The sequence below is a fragment of the Acomys russatus genome, chromosome 25 (genome assembly GCF_903995435.1).
Source record: "Acomys russatus chromosome 25, mAcoRus1.1, whole genome shotgun sequence".
In the NCBI taxonomy this organism is placed as follows: Eukaryota; Metazoa; Chordata; class Mammalia; order Rodentia; family Muridae; genus Acomys; species Acomys russatus.
In genome coordinates, this window is record NC_067161.1 from 5721696 (window position 1) to 5737639 (window position 15944).

The 15944-nt window shown below is 46.8% G+C and overlaps 1 protein-coding gene across 1 annotated transcript in view; it reads right to left on the reverse strand.

Annotated features, from left to right (window-relative positions):
- Positions 1-10246, reverse strand: part of Hapstr1 (HUWE1 associated protein modifying stress responses) — a 29466-nt gene extending 19220 nt beyond the window's left edge. Inside the window, exons 1-2 of the mRNA XM_051167241.1 lie at positions 9848-10246; positions 9105-9185 (exon numbers count right to left, since the gene is read on the reverse strand). Coding sequence (XP_051023198.1) covers positions 9105-9185; positions 9848-10073 — 307 coding nt within the window. The 5' untranslated portion in view covers positions 10074-10246. The remainder of the gene's footprint in view (positions 1-9104; positions 9186-9847) is intronic.
- Between the last annotated feature and the right edge of the window lie 5698 nt (positions 10247-15944).

Genomic DNA, 15944 nt, shown 5'->3' on the forward strand with positions numbered 1-15944 from the left:
AGACCAGGCTGGCCTCGAATTCACACCAATCCGCCCGCCTCTGCCTCCCGAGTGCTAGGATTAAAGGCGCGCGCCACCACACCCAGCGTTGGCAGGATATTTTTTTATTGTTGTTGGTTTTTTGTTGTTTAGAGTTCTTTTTGTTTTGGTTTGGTTTGTTTTGGTTTGGTTATTTTGGTGTAGCGTTCAAACTTTATATGTGCTACACTCATATTCCGCCACTAGGTACATCTTCAGTCCTTTAAATATTTTTTAATACAAAACTCCGTAAATCAGCAGAACAGGTATCCCAACTGGGAAACTGAGACTCAAAGGGCCTTGTGCAAAGCTAGGTTAGGTTAAGAAGCAGAGTTTCGTAAGCAGAAACCTACTTTAAAAACAAACAAACAAAAACAAAAAATTCAGTCTTCTTTACAAGCCAAGGACACAATACTAGATCAAAGCAACCACTTCTAAGAACAATTACTATCCACAAATTTAAACTGACCACCTACAATCTGATGAGGAAAAACTATGCCTAGTTTATATGGTGCTGTATTTGATCCAGGACCTCACTGAGCATCCCAGGCAAGCACTCAATCAACTGAACTACATCAATCCAAAAGGATTTTTTTTTCTTGTTTTTGTTTTTTTTTCGAGACAGGGTTTCTCTGTGTCGCCCTGGCTGTCCTAGACTCGTACTGTAGACTAGGCTGTCCTCGAACTCAGAGATCCGCCTGCCTCTGCCTCCTCAAGTGCTGGGATTAAAGGCATGTGCCACATCACTGGGCCAAAAGTAATGGTTTTATTAGGAACAGAAGGATCTGAGCCAAAATGAAACTTTTTTCAATTAATTTAGTAACAAAAATGCCCTGCAGTCCCTAAGAAGTTAGAACCTGAAACTTAGTATTAGTTTTTCACTTCCTATGTATTTTCCTAATCTTTAGCCAGAGCAAATGATGGGAACCAGAAGAGAATCACAGTAGCTACTGGCTGTAGCCTCCCTGACCTCTAATTCATATCCTCCTCTTCCTAAAGTTACAAGTTGTTTTGGTTTGGCTTTTTTTTTGGGGGGGGGCAGTTTTTGTTTGTTTTTTGTTTTGTTTTTGTTTTTCGAGACAGGGTTTCTCTGTGTTAGCCTTGGCTGTCCTCGCTTAGATTTGTAGACCAGGCTGGCCTCGAGCTCACAGTGATCCTCTTGCCTCTGCTTCCCAAGTGCTGAGATTAAAGGAGTGCTCCACCACGCCTGGCCTAGTTTTTTTCTTTTCTAGACAGCGTTTCTCTGTGTAGCCCTGACTGTCCAGGACCAGGCTGGCCTTGAACTCAGAGATCCGCCTGTCTCTGTCTCCAGGGGTGTGTCTACAAGCCTGGGGCACAAGTTTTTGTTAAGATAACTAACCATGTGGTAAACAAAGTTCTCTCCACATTTGATTTAGGATAGAACTTGTAACTTAATCCTAAATAAGAAACTTGCATATTCTGGACAAGAACTCTGTAGCAAATTAGCATGGGCTCTTCTAAGTTTCAGGGTAGCACTAACATAAAACTAAACTGAACACAAACTGTAGATACAGACATAAGACACGTACACATGCAACAAGGAGATAAATGCACTCCTATGTACAGCCTGCAACTTAGAAGGGAACCAATTGGTACACACCAAAAAGAAAAAAAAAAAAAAACTAACAACATACATCTATTTGTCTGTTTACATATATGGGCACATGCTCAGCGGTCAGAACCTACTGGATCTACCTTGTGAATCCTTAGGTCCTCACACTTGGGAACAAGCAAGTCTTCACCAACTGAGTCATCTCACTGGCCTGAAAATTTATGTATCCTATAAATTACAGACAGAATAAACTAGACATGGTAGAAATGCCTGCAATCCTACCATTTAGAAAGCTGAGGGCAGAAGGACTGCAGGAAGTCCAAGGCCAGCCTGGGCTGCAGGAGCTCCAAGAAAGTCTAGGTTATTTACTACAAAGCAAGATCTTGTCTCAAACGAAAGGTCACAAATAAGAAAAAGCTCCAAAACTTGGTGCTTTTTGCAATAAGGAATCACAAATCTTTACCATCTACCTCAAGGCAGAACACACTTTGACTATTGCTATAGGTGCTCCCAAGTTGTAACAGACTTTGCTTATGTTCAGTTCACCTTTAGAGTACAGATAACAGGTTAAGTCCAGTTTGGCCACATGGAACTGAAATGATTGTTAAGAGATTGGATATGAGCCGGCCAGGGATGGCAAGGCATACACCTTTAATCCCAGCACTCAGGGAGGCAGAGGCAGGTGAATAGCTGTGAGTTCAAGGCCATCCTGGTCCACAAAGCGAGGCCAGGAAAACCAAGGGCTCTGTTGCACATTGTCCAAAGCTTATTGTAATACATATACAATTTTAGAAGACAAAAGTAATATTTCCTTTAATGTTAAGCACTTCCCACTGTGCAAAAGAATTGAAACAACAGTTAAAACCTGATCCTCAGCACTATCAGCATTTGAATACTCCCTAATTGCCCACACAAAGCTAAAAATTTGTATCATATCTGTGGCCTTGTTAAAGCAAATGAAGAGATCAGCAGTGAAATGTGGGCCTCTGATCACCTCTAGAACCACATAGCAAACAAGAAACAGAAGACACTTTTTAAAAGTAGAAGTAGGGGGCTAAAGCGGTGGCCCAGTATTTTAAAGCACTTGTTGCTCTTACAAAGAGGCCAGATTTGGTTCTCAGCACACACATGGTAGCTCAAAAATCATCCACACCTCCAGTTCCTAAAGTTCTGATGCCCTCTTCCAACTTCCACAGGTACCAGGCACACACACGGTGCATATATATGCAGCAAAACACTCATACATATATATTTTAATTTTAAAACTTTAAGTAAAAGTTGAGAGGTAAAACAAGTTGCTGGGCGGTGGTGGCGCACAGCTTTAATCCCAGCACTCAGGAGGCAGAGGCAGGTGCATCTCTGTGAGTTCGAGGCCAGCTTGGTCTACAGTGCAAGTCCAGGACAGCCAAGGCTACCCAGAGAAACCCTGACTCGAAAAACCCAAAACAAAAAACAAAAAACAAAAACGAAGAGGTAAAACAAAACCAAAGAGGTAAAACAAATTAAGAGGCAGAGGCACACCAAACTTACAAACCCAAGCAGGACCATCATAATTTTGAAGACAGGCTAAGACCAGATAGCACAAAACCAGTGTAATAAAAAAGAAAAGCATAGTTCTACAAGGGGGAAAAAAAAAAAACAAGCCAGATAAGGTAGCTCACACCTTTAATCTCAGCACTCTGGAGGTAGAGGCAGGAGGATTTCTGTGAGCTTCAAGCTAGCCTAAACAGTTATCTCCATGCCAGGCAAATTACATGGCAGGAAGGAAAGAAGGGAGGGTAGGAGGGAGGGAAGGAGGGAGGGAGGAAGGAAGGGAGTAGGTATATGTCTTTAACACTTGGGAGGCAGAAGCAGGTGGGTTTCTGCAAGTTAGCGGCCAAGCCTGGTCTACAAAATGAGTCCAGGACAGTCAAGACTGTTACACAGAGAAACTCTGGGGGTGGGGGTGGGATTAAAAATAAATAAAACAAAACTAGGGTACCGGCTCCCCCTAGCCTAACTTTGTGTCCTATGGACTATCCAGGTTAACCTTGTCCTGAATGACAACCACCAGGATAAGCACCCCAAGCAAAAGAAAGAATTCAGAGAAAGACATAGTAGCATACCCATAATCCAAAGTACTCAGGAAGCTGAAGTAGGACCATTGCATGTTGCAGACCAGCTATAACATTGTCTCAAAAAATTTTTTTCAGGATTATATGCAATACTTTCCTAATGAAGAACCAAGACAAAAATGGAAACAAGTTGCCCAAAGAAATGAGGTGGATAAGAAGTAAACACATGTCTGGTGGTACAGCTCTATGGCATGCTGTATTCCATCCCTAGCACCTTCACCCCAAGAATGACAAAATAAGTCAAAAACCTTATCACCTCCCTCCTCCTCTGAAGGGAGGGTGGGGGGGGAGCCGGTTTGACAGATCTGCATAGAAGCTCAAGGTTCTATATTCATCAAGCTATATTCCCAGCCCTTTCTAAGACAGGATCTTACTGTGCAGCACAGGCAGACAGGGAACTTGCCATCTTCGTTCCTCAAATGCCAACTAGGATTTACAAGCCTGTATCACCAGGGCCTCACCAGGGCCTGCCCAAGCACTCCATTTTTGCTGAGTTCTGTCCTCAATAGAGACAACACCAACTTGTTTTCTCTTGCAAATCCTTCTAGCTGCATCCCAACTAAATATAAGTGAATGCTTACTGGCAATTGGAAGACCCCAAAGGTCTAGGAATGGGTTCAGTGGGTAAATGACCTTCTCATGAAGACTGATGACCCAACTTTGATGCATGTTTAAAAGAACCAACTCTGGGCTGGAGAGATGGCTCAGCAGTTAAAAGCACTGACTGCTCTTCCAAAGGACCTGGGTTCAATTCCCAGCACCCACATCGCAGTTCACACCTATAACTCTAAGATCTGACACCCTCACACATGCAAGCAAAACACCAAAATAAAATAAAAATAAATAAAAAAGAACCAACTCCTTTGATTTCTGCATACTCATGCAACGTATACAAAAAGTATTAACTTTTTTTTACTTCTTTCCTCTGCATTCATGACCATATTCTCCTAACTCTGCTGCTCACCATGTCTTCTCGTAAGACTTTCAGAATCAAGCTATTCCTAGCCCAAAAAAAAAGCAAACACATTCCATTCCTCAGTGGATTTAGATTAAAACTGAGAACAAAATCAGATACAACTCCAAGAGAACACACTAGAGGAGAGCAAAGCTGGGTTCACACAGTGTCAAGACTGTGGGTTTATTATGAATTATGGTCATGGATCAATAATACCTTTAATCCCAGCACTTAGGAGACAGAGGCAGGCGGATCGCCCTGAGTTTGAGGCCAGCCTGGTCTACAAAGCGAGTCTAGGACAGCCAAGGCTACACAGAAGAAACCTGTCTCAAAAAACCAAAAAATTGGGGGTATGGTTTGTACAGTAAAAATATAAACCAGGCAGTGGTGGCACAACTTTAATCCTAACACTCAGGAGGCAGAGGCAAGTGAATCTCTAAATTCGAAGACAGCCTTGTCTACAGTGAGTTCCAGGACACCAGAAGCACACAGAGAAACTCTCTCAAAAAAGAAAAAGAAAATATAGCATCTTTAAAACAAAGCAAAACAAAAAAACATGTTATTTTTAAAAGAGGATCAGGGAGGCTGGTCAGTGGTGGCCCACGCCTTTAGTCCCAACACTCAGAAGGCAGAGGCAGGCGGATCTCTGAGTTTGAGGCCAGCCTGGTCCACAAAGCTACTCCTGGACAGCCAGAGCTACACAGAGAAACCCTGTCTCGAAAAACCAAAGAGGATCACTCCAAAGTCTTTCTCCCTGTTTAAGCATTTCACCAGAACTGTGAACAATTTGACTTAAATTTACCTTTAACTAATGCTGAACTCACTTGTGACACTACACTTTATTAATTTTACTGCTTCTATGTAAGTCAAATACTCTTTTGTTTGGTTTTCAAGACATTTCTCTGGGTAGCTTTGGCTGTCCTGGTCTTGCTTTGTAGACCAGGCAGGCCTCAAACTCACAGAGGTCAGCCTGCCTCTGCCGCCTGAGTGCTCAGATTAAAGGTGGGCACTACTATGCCTGGCCAACCAAATACTCTTCAAGCTGTATGTCTGTTCTATATTGGCCACACTGAAAAGGTAGAAAAGTATGAAAGTAGAATATTATTTGTCCTCCATACAACAAAAATAAGGTGTTGCTAAACTATCCAATTCCATACAAAATTTATCTATTCCTATCATGTTTTTTTTAAACAGGACACGTAGAATCAACACACACTGACAATCCAAGAACTACATGTCCTATTCAAACAAAAGCAATGTTCCCAAGTTTTCTAAACAAAGAAAACATAAAATTATTTGTGATTGTTATTTTGTTCTGTTTTTAATCATGGTCTCAGTACATTGCCCAGGCTGGCCTTGAAATCAGTGATCCTCAATCTCCCAAGCAGTTAGATTACAGACACTTGCCACCATGTACAGCAATAAGGAGCATTTTCAAATGAAGTAAGCAAACTATGAATTATTTCAGAAACTGGGCATGGTAGCACAGGCCTTTAATCCCAGCACTTGGGAGGCAGAGGCAGGTGGGTTTCTGTGAGTTCCAGGCCAGCCTGGTCTACAAAGGGCGTCTCGGACAGCCAGGGCTCTGTTACACAGAGAAACCCTGTCAGGAAAACAAAACCTAAAATAGAATTATTTCAGAATTCAACCCATCATTTTTCTTCTTCTTCTTTTGTTTTTGTTTTTGTTTTTGTTTTTGTTTTTGTTTTTCAAGACAAGGGTTTTTCTGTGTAGCCGTGGCTGTCCTGGAACTTTCTCTGTAAACCAGGCTGGCCTTAAACTCAAAGATCCACCTGCCTCTGCCTTTTAAGTACTGGGACTAAAACGTGCGCCACTACCACCCAGCTCAACCCATCTCATTAAGGAGTTAACACTAAGAAAACAACTAGCTTTAGTCCTAGAGGGATCCATCCCTGTAAGTATGCACCAGCACCAAAACCATAGGGCATTGGCATCAGTAATTATACGGCTTAGGCTAGGAACCTAGCATCCCAAAAAATGTTTAAAGTTTGCTGTCTCTCTCTCTCTTTTTTAATGTATTTATTTATTACATCCACAGTTCTCTGCTTGCATGCCTACACACCAGTAGAGGGCATCAGATCATATCATAGATGGTTGTGAGCCACCATGTGGTTGCTGGGAATTGAACTCAGGACCTCTGGAAGAGCAGCCAGTGCCCTTAACCTCTGAGCCATCTCTCCAGCCCCTGCTGTCTCTCTTTCAAACAAAGACTACAAAAGCAAAAAAGGATACTATATCAAGATAACAAATTGTGATGTAAAAATAGAGCTGGGTGGTGGTGGTGCAGGCCTTTAATCCCAGCACTCGGGAGGCAGAGGTAGGCGGATCACTGTGAGTTTGAGGCCAGCCTGGTCTACAAAATGAGTCCAGGACAGCCAAGGCTACACAGAGAACCCCTGTCTCAAAAAAGATTGACAATGTGAACCCAGTGAAGCCATTTCATAAGGATATAACAATTAGGTAAGTGGTTACCAGGGAGTGGAGTGGGGAGATACATTCTATTTGTTAATGGTATGTGTATCAAAATGAAGCTGCTCTGTGTAGCCCTGGCTGTCTTGGATTCTCTTTGTAGACCAGGCTGGCCTTGAACACAGAGATCCGCCTGCCTCTGCTTCCCGAGTGCTAGGATTACAGACAGGCACAGCTTCAAGGTTGTTTTTATTATATGTAAACTATAAATTAGGAATTAAAATTACTTACAACTTTATTTCTACAGAAAACCAAGAGCTATTATTCCAAAGAGAATGCTTAAGATAGTCAATCACTGGTAATCGTTCACTAGTCAAAACTTATGCTGCTTGGGCTAGGGCTGTGACTCGGCAGTCATCTGACTAACTACCTAACATTTTTGAGGACCCTGGATTCCATCCCCAACACCTTCTACCAAAATCTTTAAAATCCAACTATATAAAATCAAAACTGATCAGTAACCACTTAAACTATGTTTCTAACAGGGCACGGTGGCGTTTGATGCCAGCCTTTGTATTCTACAAAGTGAGACCCTGTCTCACAAAAGCAAAGAAAAAGTCAATATGCTTAAATAAGACTGGACTCTGAGTTGCTCATTCTCTAAAATAACATTTTTTATTAACAGTTCTCAAAAGTACTGTCCCCTCAAACTACCAAGTGTACTCTAGAATTCTTACAGAACGCTGACATCAAGAATCTGACACTTAGCCAGGGTGGTGGCTTTAATCCCAGCACTTGGGAGGCAGAGGTAGGTGAATCTTATTAAGTTTGAGGCCAGCCTGGTCTACAAAGGGAGTTCCTGGACAGCTAGGGCTATTACACAGAAACAAACAAACAAAAAGAAATCTGACATTCAAGAAGCTACTCCATAATCTTTCAACCTAAAATTGTTATTTCCTAAAGTGCACAAAATTCCATTACCATTACCAGTTTAACATTTGAAAGCCTTTTACTTAGTAACATGTGTACTACCAATCAAATCTTTTTTTTTTTCCAAGAAAGGGTTTCTCTGTGTAGCCTTGGCTGTCCTGGACTCGCTTTGTAGACCAGGCTGGCCTCTCGAACTCTGTTCCACCTGCCTCTGCCTCCTGGGTGCTGGGATTAAAGGCATGCGCCACCACACCCTGCCTTTTTTTAATCCAAATTATTTTATCACAAGAAAATTTCCAAAGATGTAGTAATGCCAAGAGTACAGTAGCAAAACCTTACACCTACACACCTTCAACCATCAGATCTGAAAAATGAGGCCCCCAAAAGCGCCACCGTCAAACACAAAGCTCATTCAAAACACTTATTACAGATGGCAGCAATTTACAGGCAATTACAAAGTAGTTTTGAAAGAAAAGATCTGATAAACTTGCTAGGGACAGGACAACACAAACCATTCCAATCCAATCAACAAAAGTTCAGAGCACTTCAACGCTAGCAAACTACGTGCTCCAAGAGACCAGATTAAGAATCTTCCAAATGTTGGTGATCCCACCTCTGTGCTACAAAAAAGGGAAAAAACAAACAAAAACAAAAACAAACAAACACAAAACCACTTTTCTTTCTTCCCTTGAAGCCTTTTCCAAAAGGAAATAAGGCTCACCAGTCTTCCACTGCAGAGCTTCTCGGTCTCAGCACTTTGGAGACTAGTTATGTGGGCTAAAGGGTAGGAGCTGGGGGATGTCTCAGGCACTGAATGACCACCATATGCCAACAGCAGCCCCCTCTTAAGAATGACAACCAAGTGTCTCCCAGACACTGTCATATGTCCCCGAGGGAGGAGTCGGAGGAGTGTCAAAAATCAACGCAGGGTATGTAGCTAGAACACCACCGATATTCTCAAGTTGCAAGGCATTCAAGGTTAGCAAGAAGCTGGACGTGAGAGCAGAAAACACACCCAGAACATCCATGGCCTGCCCTTCCTCCGTTCCCCCTTAACCTAGCAATACAGCAAGGTTGTCATTACCTTTGTAGAGGTTGGTGACAGCGGTGGCTGCGTTTTGGAAGGGGACCCAGAGAGATAGTCCTGGTTGCTGACATACTCGGTCTGGAAACAAAAAGGGAAAAAACAAAACAAAACAAACAAACAAAAAATAGGGGGATAGAGAGACACACAAGGACACAGAGAAAGAAAAGAATGTTATTTGGGCGTCAGTCAGTCCGGACCGGCCATATTAGGTTTCGCCATTTTGTTTAGGGTTTGGGGATCCCAAAGGGAGCATGAAACCGGAGTTACTGGGTCGAGGAAGGGGAACCTGACAACAGCTCAGCCCGAGCTGCAAAAGCGGCCTGGCAGGCGCAGGGAGGCGCCCCTCGCAGTCTCCGCCCCGAGGCCGACTCGGGGCACAATAGGGCCGCCCCACCACCTCCTTCGCCATTTTGTGACAGGGACTCCTCCCCTACCCCCGCGATCCGGCCGGGGACAGGCGAACCGGTATACGGGGACCCTCCAGGGATACCCCAAATCGGGGGTCTCCCCACCCTTTATCGCAGTTCCCCCCCTCCCTCCCTCCCTCCCAGGGCAGCTCCTCCGTCGGCGTCTTGCGGGTGGGATGGCAAAGGGTCCGCGGCGCTGCCGTCCCCTCCCCGCCGCCCGGCTGTCCCCGCAGGGTGCGGACAGCCACCGGGCCCAAGGGAACCGAGCCGGTAGCCGGGCGGAAGGGCAGCTCCGCAGGCCGGGGCGGCGCCAAGATGGCGGCGCGGCCTCACCTTTGTAGAGCTGAGCCACGGCAGTGGCCGAGTTCTGGAAGAGATGCCACAGCTTCTGCTGCTTGTGCTCGGGCTGCGCGGCGGCCGCCGCCTCCTCCTGCAGCTCGGGGGACAGCTGCTCGTCCTGCTCCGCCTCGGCCAGGCACTGCCGCTCCCACTTGGAGAACCAGTGCTCCGGCCCGTGCTCCTGGATCTCCGCCTCGCCCTCCTCCTTCCGCTCCTCCATCCTCCGCGGCCTCCCGCGGCCCGGCCGCCGCCGCCGCGTCCTCCTCAAGCGGGGCCCCCGCGGGAGCGTCGTCGTCAACAGGCCCGGGGACAAGGGGCCCGGCGGCCGGCCCAGGCCTCCCTCTGCCGCTGCAAGCCCGCCGAGCCGGCGCCCACCCCCGCACGCCCCGGGCCCTCTCTGCCCACCGACCCCCTGCCCTGGCCTCGCCCGCACAACCCCTTTTCACCGCCCGCCCACGGCACCGCGGCCCCGCCGCTCCGACCGCCGCCGCTCTCCGCCCGGCTTCCCCTGCCCGGCCTGCGCCGCCGAGCCCACCCCGAAGACTGAAGAACGTCGTCGACGGCGGCGGCGTCGACGCCTCTGCGGCGGCCGGGCCCCGCCCTCCCCCGCCCACATGCTGACTGGAAAGCACCGCCCACTTGGCCTGGGGCGCCCCCCGGGAGGAGGCGGTTGGGGCGTGCCCGTCATCAGCGTTCCCCATTGGTCCGCTGCAACGGGTTCCGCGTGCCGGCCCTGGGACGAGGCGTTCTGATTGGCTTGCCCGCCTGTCGACCTGATGTCATCAATGGGCGGGGGATGGTGGGAGGGGGAGAGTTAAATGTCAGGGAACATGAACACTGTCGAGCAAGGAGTTGACAGTGTTTGCGAGCAGCCAAGCAAAGCGGAAAAAAAAAAAGTAAGCCTTAGCCGAGGGGCCGCGCATGCGTAGCGCTGGGCCCCCCCCCTTGGTTTTTGAATCACGTGACTCCGCCGGGTGACCGCACCCGGCGGGGGCCTTTCTGGGGTTTGCAAGTCGAATGATCACGGAGTGTTTATGTGCTGACTCTTCCTGAGAAGTGTAGGCTACATCTGTTTGTAAAGCACTTTCCATGTTTTAATGCCAGAGTTCCCAATCTTAGTGGGGCTAGGAAAGCGTTTTGAGTCCAAAGGAAAATCTCCCCGAGGTGCGACCGTCCCAGGGGCGCCCACCGAGCCTTCTTGGAGAACCTGCCCGAGCCAGACATCAGTCCTGCTGGCACTGTGTGCGCCTAGCGCTAGAAGCGGCCGGCACCTGTCCTGTGCACGCTCCCGGGACACGTGCGATCTCCGCGTCCCTCCCCCGCCCCCCCATGTGCATTTGCTGACACCCGGGCGCCTGCGCAGCTCTATCCAAGTGGGCAGTCCTGCAAAAGGGATCTCTCGGGGTCTGGGAAGAGGAGGGTAGTAGGGATGACAGGACCTCCCAGCCTCGGAGCTGACAGCCTGGGCAGAGGTCCCTACGACATCTGCACTGCCTGAAAGACCCTACATGATATGATCCTGCCTGCTCTGGCTTCTCCCAAAATCACCTCCGTTCTGTCCCATCAACCCTGAGCTCCTAGTCTCTGGTCTATCTGAAAATTCATACTCCTTTTTCCTCAAGCTGGGTATAATGGCGCTTTTTGTTTGTTTTGTTTTGTTTTTGAAACAGATTTGGGTTTTTTTGTTTTGTAGTCCTGGAGCTCCCTATGTATACCAGGATTGTCATGAACTCAGAAAGATCCTCCTGCCTCTGCCTCCTGAGCGCTGAGCTTAAAGGCCTGCACCACACACCTGGTGAAGTTTGTTGTTTTGTTTTATATATAATGTATTTATTTTTATATTATGTAATATATTGTTATATTTTATTTATTTTCTTGTTTTGCTTCATATATAGCTCATTTTTATTCTATATTCATAGGTGTTTTTGCTTGCATGTATATCTGTGTGAGGGTACCAGAAGCTCCAGAGGGAGCGGAAGTTACAGACAGCTGTGAGCTGCCATGGGAGTGCTGGGGATTTAACCTAGGTTCTGTGGAAGACCCGCAGCCTGTACTCTTAACCGCTGAGCCATCTCTCCAGCTCCTTGTTTTGTTGTTTTAAATCCTAACTTGTCCCCAATGAGGCTTAAGGAATATTATCACAAATCAATGCCCGGACCCTTCAGGTGCCTAACACACACACACACACACACACACACACACACACACACACACACCCGGACCCTTCAGGTGCCTAAAACCAGCCTGTAAAAAGCAACCTATGCTTCAGCCCGGCATGCTGGAACACACACACACACACACACACACACACACACACACACACACACACACAGGCAGCGAATCCCAGCACTCAACAGAGCCATCTCTGGCGGGCGATGGCGGTGCACACCTTTAATCCCAGCACTGGGAGGTGGGGGGGCAGAGGCAGGAGGCTTTTTGTGAGTTTGAGGCCAGCCTGGTCTACAAAGAGGCAAAGGACAGCCAGGGCTACACAGAGAACCCCTGGGGAGAGAGAGAGAGAGGGAGGGAGGGAGGGAGGGAGGGCGGGAGGGAGGGCGGGCCGTGTAAACTAGGACGTTGGGGGCAGAACTAGTCTTTTAAAAAAACAGCCTGTACAAAAGCCACAGGGCATGAAGTCAAACTTGGGAAGGGGACAGAAAGATAGTCCGAGCGTGGGACTAGAGGACAATCAAAAGAAAGGAGTTTCTCTACCTTGGGAGTGAGGTACAGATAAATTCCTATTGGACCCAAGAAGATAGAAAGAAAAATGTAAGTCATTCATTCTGCCTATCTCGGCTAGATCCTCCCCAGTCCTGTTCCCGAGAAATACCATGTAATTGTTGAGAACTGAGTCATAGGAGTATGTCCAGTGTGTGTGTGTGTGTCTGTGTCTGTGTCTGTGTCTGTGTCTGTGTCTGTGTCTGTGTCTGTGTCTGTGTCTGTGTGTGTGTGTGTATTTAGGCCAGCCCTAGGGTACAAAGCGATTTCCAGGCCAGTTCAGGGTATGAGTCCCTGATTCAGCTAAACCCAGGATGAAGGTATTTGCCATGAAGGCCTGCTGATCTGAGTTCAATCCCCTGAACTGATACAGAGGCAGAAAGAGAGAACAGACACCATAAAGTTACCCTCTGCCCCACACGTACACCATAGCATGCAGGCATCATGCACACATGTACACATGCTCATAATAAGTAAAATACAGTGGAAAAAAGGAGAGAGGTTGGTTTTTGGGGGGTTTTGTTGTTGTTGTTTTGGTTTTTCAAGCCAGAGTTTCTCTTGTAGTCCTGGCTGTCCTGGACTCACTTTGTAGACCAGGCTGGCCTCTGCATCCAAAGTGCTGGGATTAAAGGCATGCGCCACCATGCCTGGCCTGTTTTGCTTTTGATTTGGGCTTTGAGACAGGATCTCACTCCATAGGCCAGGGCTCACCTAGAACTCATTACATGCCCACATTGGGCTTGAATTTGGGCAATTCCCATTTCTCTCAAGTGCTGAGATGACAGGCATGTGCTGCCGTGCCCCGGTGAGGCAATTATTTTATGTTACTATTCTTCAAACCTTTCCCTCCTTGCATACTTTGGACACTTCAAGCACTACAGAGCAGCACTGAGGTCCATGCCTCCCGCCAGAGAGCTTGGATTGCCAGCATGCCTCCCTACGTAAGGCCAATGTAAAGATTGATTGATTGATTATGTATACAGTGCTGTCTGCATGTACACCTGCAGGCCAGAAGAGGACACCAGATCTCATTATAGACGGTTGTGAGCCACCACGTGGTTGCTGGGAATTGAACTCAGGACCATTTGGAAGAGCGAGCACTCAGTGCTCTTAATCTCTGAGCCATCGCTCCAGCCCCTATGAGATCAATTTATATGCTGCTTAGATTAGAACTCAGGGCCTTGTGCATTCAGGGCAAGCACTCTACCAGCTGAGATACATGCCCAGCCCTCCTCCTTTTTGGTTTTCTTGTTATGCACATCTGGGCCAGATGTATGTATAGGCACACCCGCAAGGTCACACATGTAGGGATCACAGGCATGTCAACTTCCCATGCCCTTTCTCACTGAACCAGCTCCCTAGCCCCACCCACTCTTTTGAGAAAGGTTCTTGCTATAGCCAAGATTGGTCTCCAACTGGAGCTCCTAATTCTTGGGTCTCCCCAGTTATGAGATTATAGACATGTGTCATTACAATGAGCCAAGAGGAGGGGGGAGGAATGTCCTTCTTTTTCTTTTCTTTTTTTTTGGGGGGGGGGGTTGAGACAAGCTTTCCTCTGTGTAGCCCTGGCTATCCTGGAACTCGCTCTGTAGACTAGGGGAATGTCTTTCTAATAACCTGAAAATCAGCAAGAATTGGGGGGCAGGGAGGGGGGATAATTAGATTGGGTTTTTGTCTTCTGAGACAGAGACTCACTGTGTCATTCAGGCTGGCCTGGAATTCATAACAAGTGTCCTGATTCGTTCTCTTGGGTACTGGGGTTAGATATGTGACCCCACACCCAGTTTGCAAACATTCAGATAAGAGTGTTGCTGTCTTAGTTGGGGTTGCTATTGCTATAATAAAACACCATACCCAAAAGCCATTTGGGGAAGAATGGATTTATTTGGTTTATGCTCCCATATCAATGTTCATCACCAAAGGAAGTCAGCACAGGAACTCAGACAGGGCAGGAACCTGGAAACAAAAACTAATGCAGAGGCCATGCAGGGGTGCTGCTTACTGGCTTGCTCACCGGGCTTTCTTATGACCGCCAGCGCAGGAGTGGCTCCACCTACAATGGGCTGGGCCCTCCCCATCAATCACTTATTAAGAAAATCACCACAGGCTTGCCTGATCTTATGGAGGCATTTTCTCAATTGAGTCTCCCCCTTTTGGGGGGTACTCTAGCTTGTGTCAAGATGACATAAGAACTCGCCAGGACGGGTGTTTTGTTTCAGTGCATTAGCCACTCAGGTTTAATACCAAAATAACCAAACAAAATTCCAGGAGTCCTACACTTTCTGTTGTAGTGGACTGTGAGACATGCAGCCCCAAACCTGGCCTTTTCACAGAGGAAAGAACACAACCTACCCATCTTACTCAAGTGAAAGTCATAACCAAGCCAAGCCTTGTGGTTCGTGCCTTCACTCCCAGCATTCAGATGAATCTCTTGAGTTCCAAGGCAACCAGGGCTACCTAGACCCTGTCTCAAAATCTCAAAACAAACAACAACAAAGTGTTTTTACGTTACAACCAATGTCTGATGTTCTGTGTAAGATAATTATACACTGCCTCATCTTTGAAAAAAATCAAGTTTGGCCAGGCGTGGTGGCGCACGCCTTTAATCCCAGCACTCAGGAGGCAGAGGCAGGTAGATTGCTGTAAGTTCAAGGCCAGCCTGGTCTACAAAGTGAGTCTAGGACAGCCAAGGCTACACAGTGAAATCCTGTCTCAAAATAAATAAATAAATAAATAAATAAATAAATAAATAAATAAATAAAAGAAAAGAAAAGAATCAAGTTTGGAATTTGGGTGCTAATTTTTGTTTTCATTGGGATTTCTTCTTTGAGATAGGGCTTATTGTGTAGGTCCAGCGGGCCACCTACTATATAGCTCAGGCTAGCCTGCTACTCACTGTGTAGCTTAGGCTGCCCTCACCCTCTTGCCTCGCTCTTCTCAATGCTGGACTGCCAGGCATTGGCCACCATGCCAGGATCATGTTGGAAGGTATTTTGATTTTTCAGACAAGGTCTCACTACATAGCCTTGGCTGGCCTGGAGCTCAATATTAAATTAGCTGGCCTTGAACTCAGAAATCTGCCTGAATGCTGGGATTAAAGGCATCCACCAAAGCTGGACTTGGCAGTGCATGCCTTTAATTCCAGCACTCGAGAGGCAGACGCAGGTGGATAGCTGTGAGTTCGAGGCCAGCCTGGTCTACAAAGTGAGTCTAGAACAGCCAAGGCTACACAGAGAAACCCTGTCTTGAAAAACCAAAAAGAAAAAAAAAAAAAAAAAAGCATGCACCAGTACACCTGGCTCTTGTTGAGTTTTAAGTGATGAGACTATATTTGTTCTCATAATTCAGACTCAATGAGAAGCTTTGACCCTGA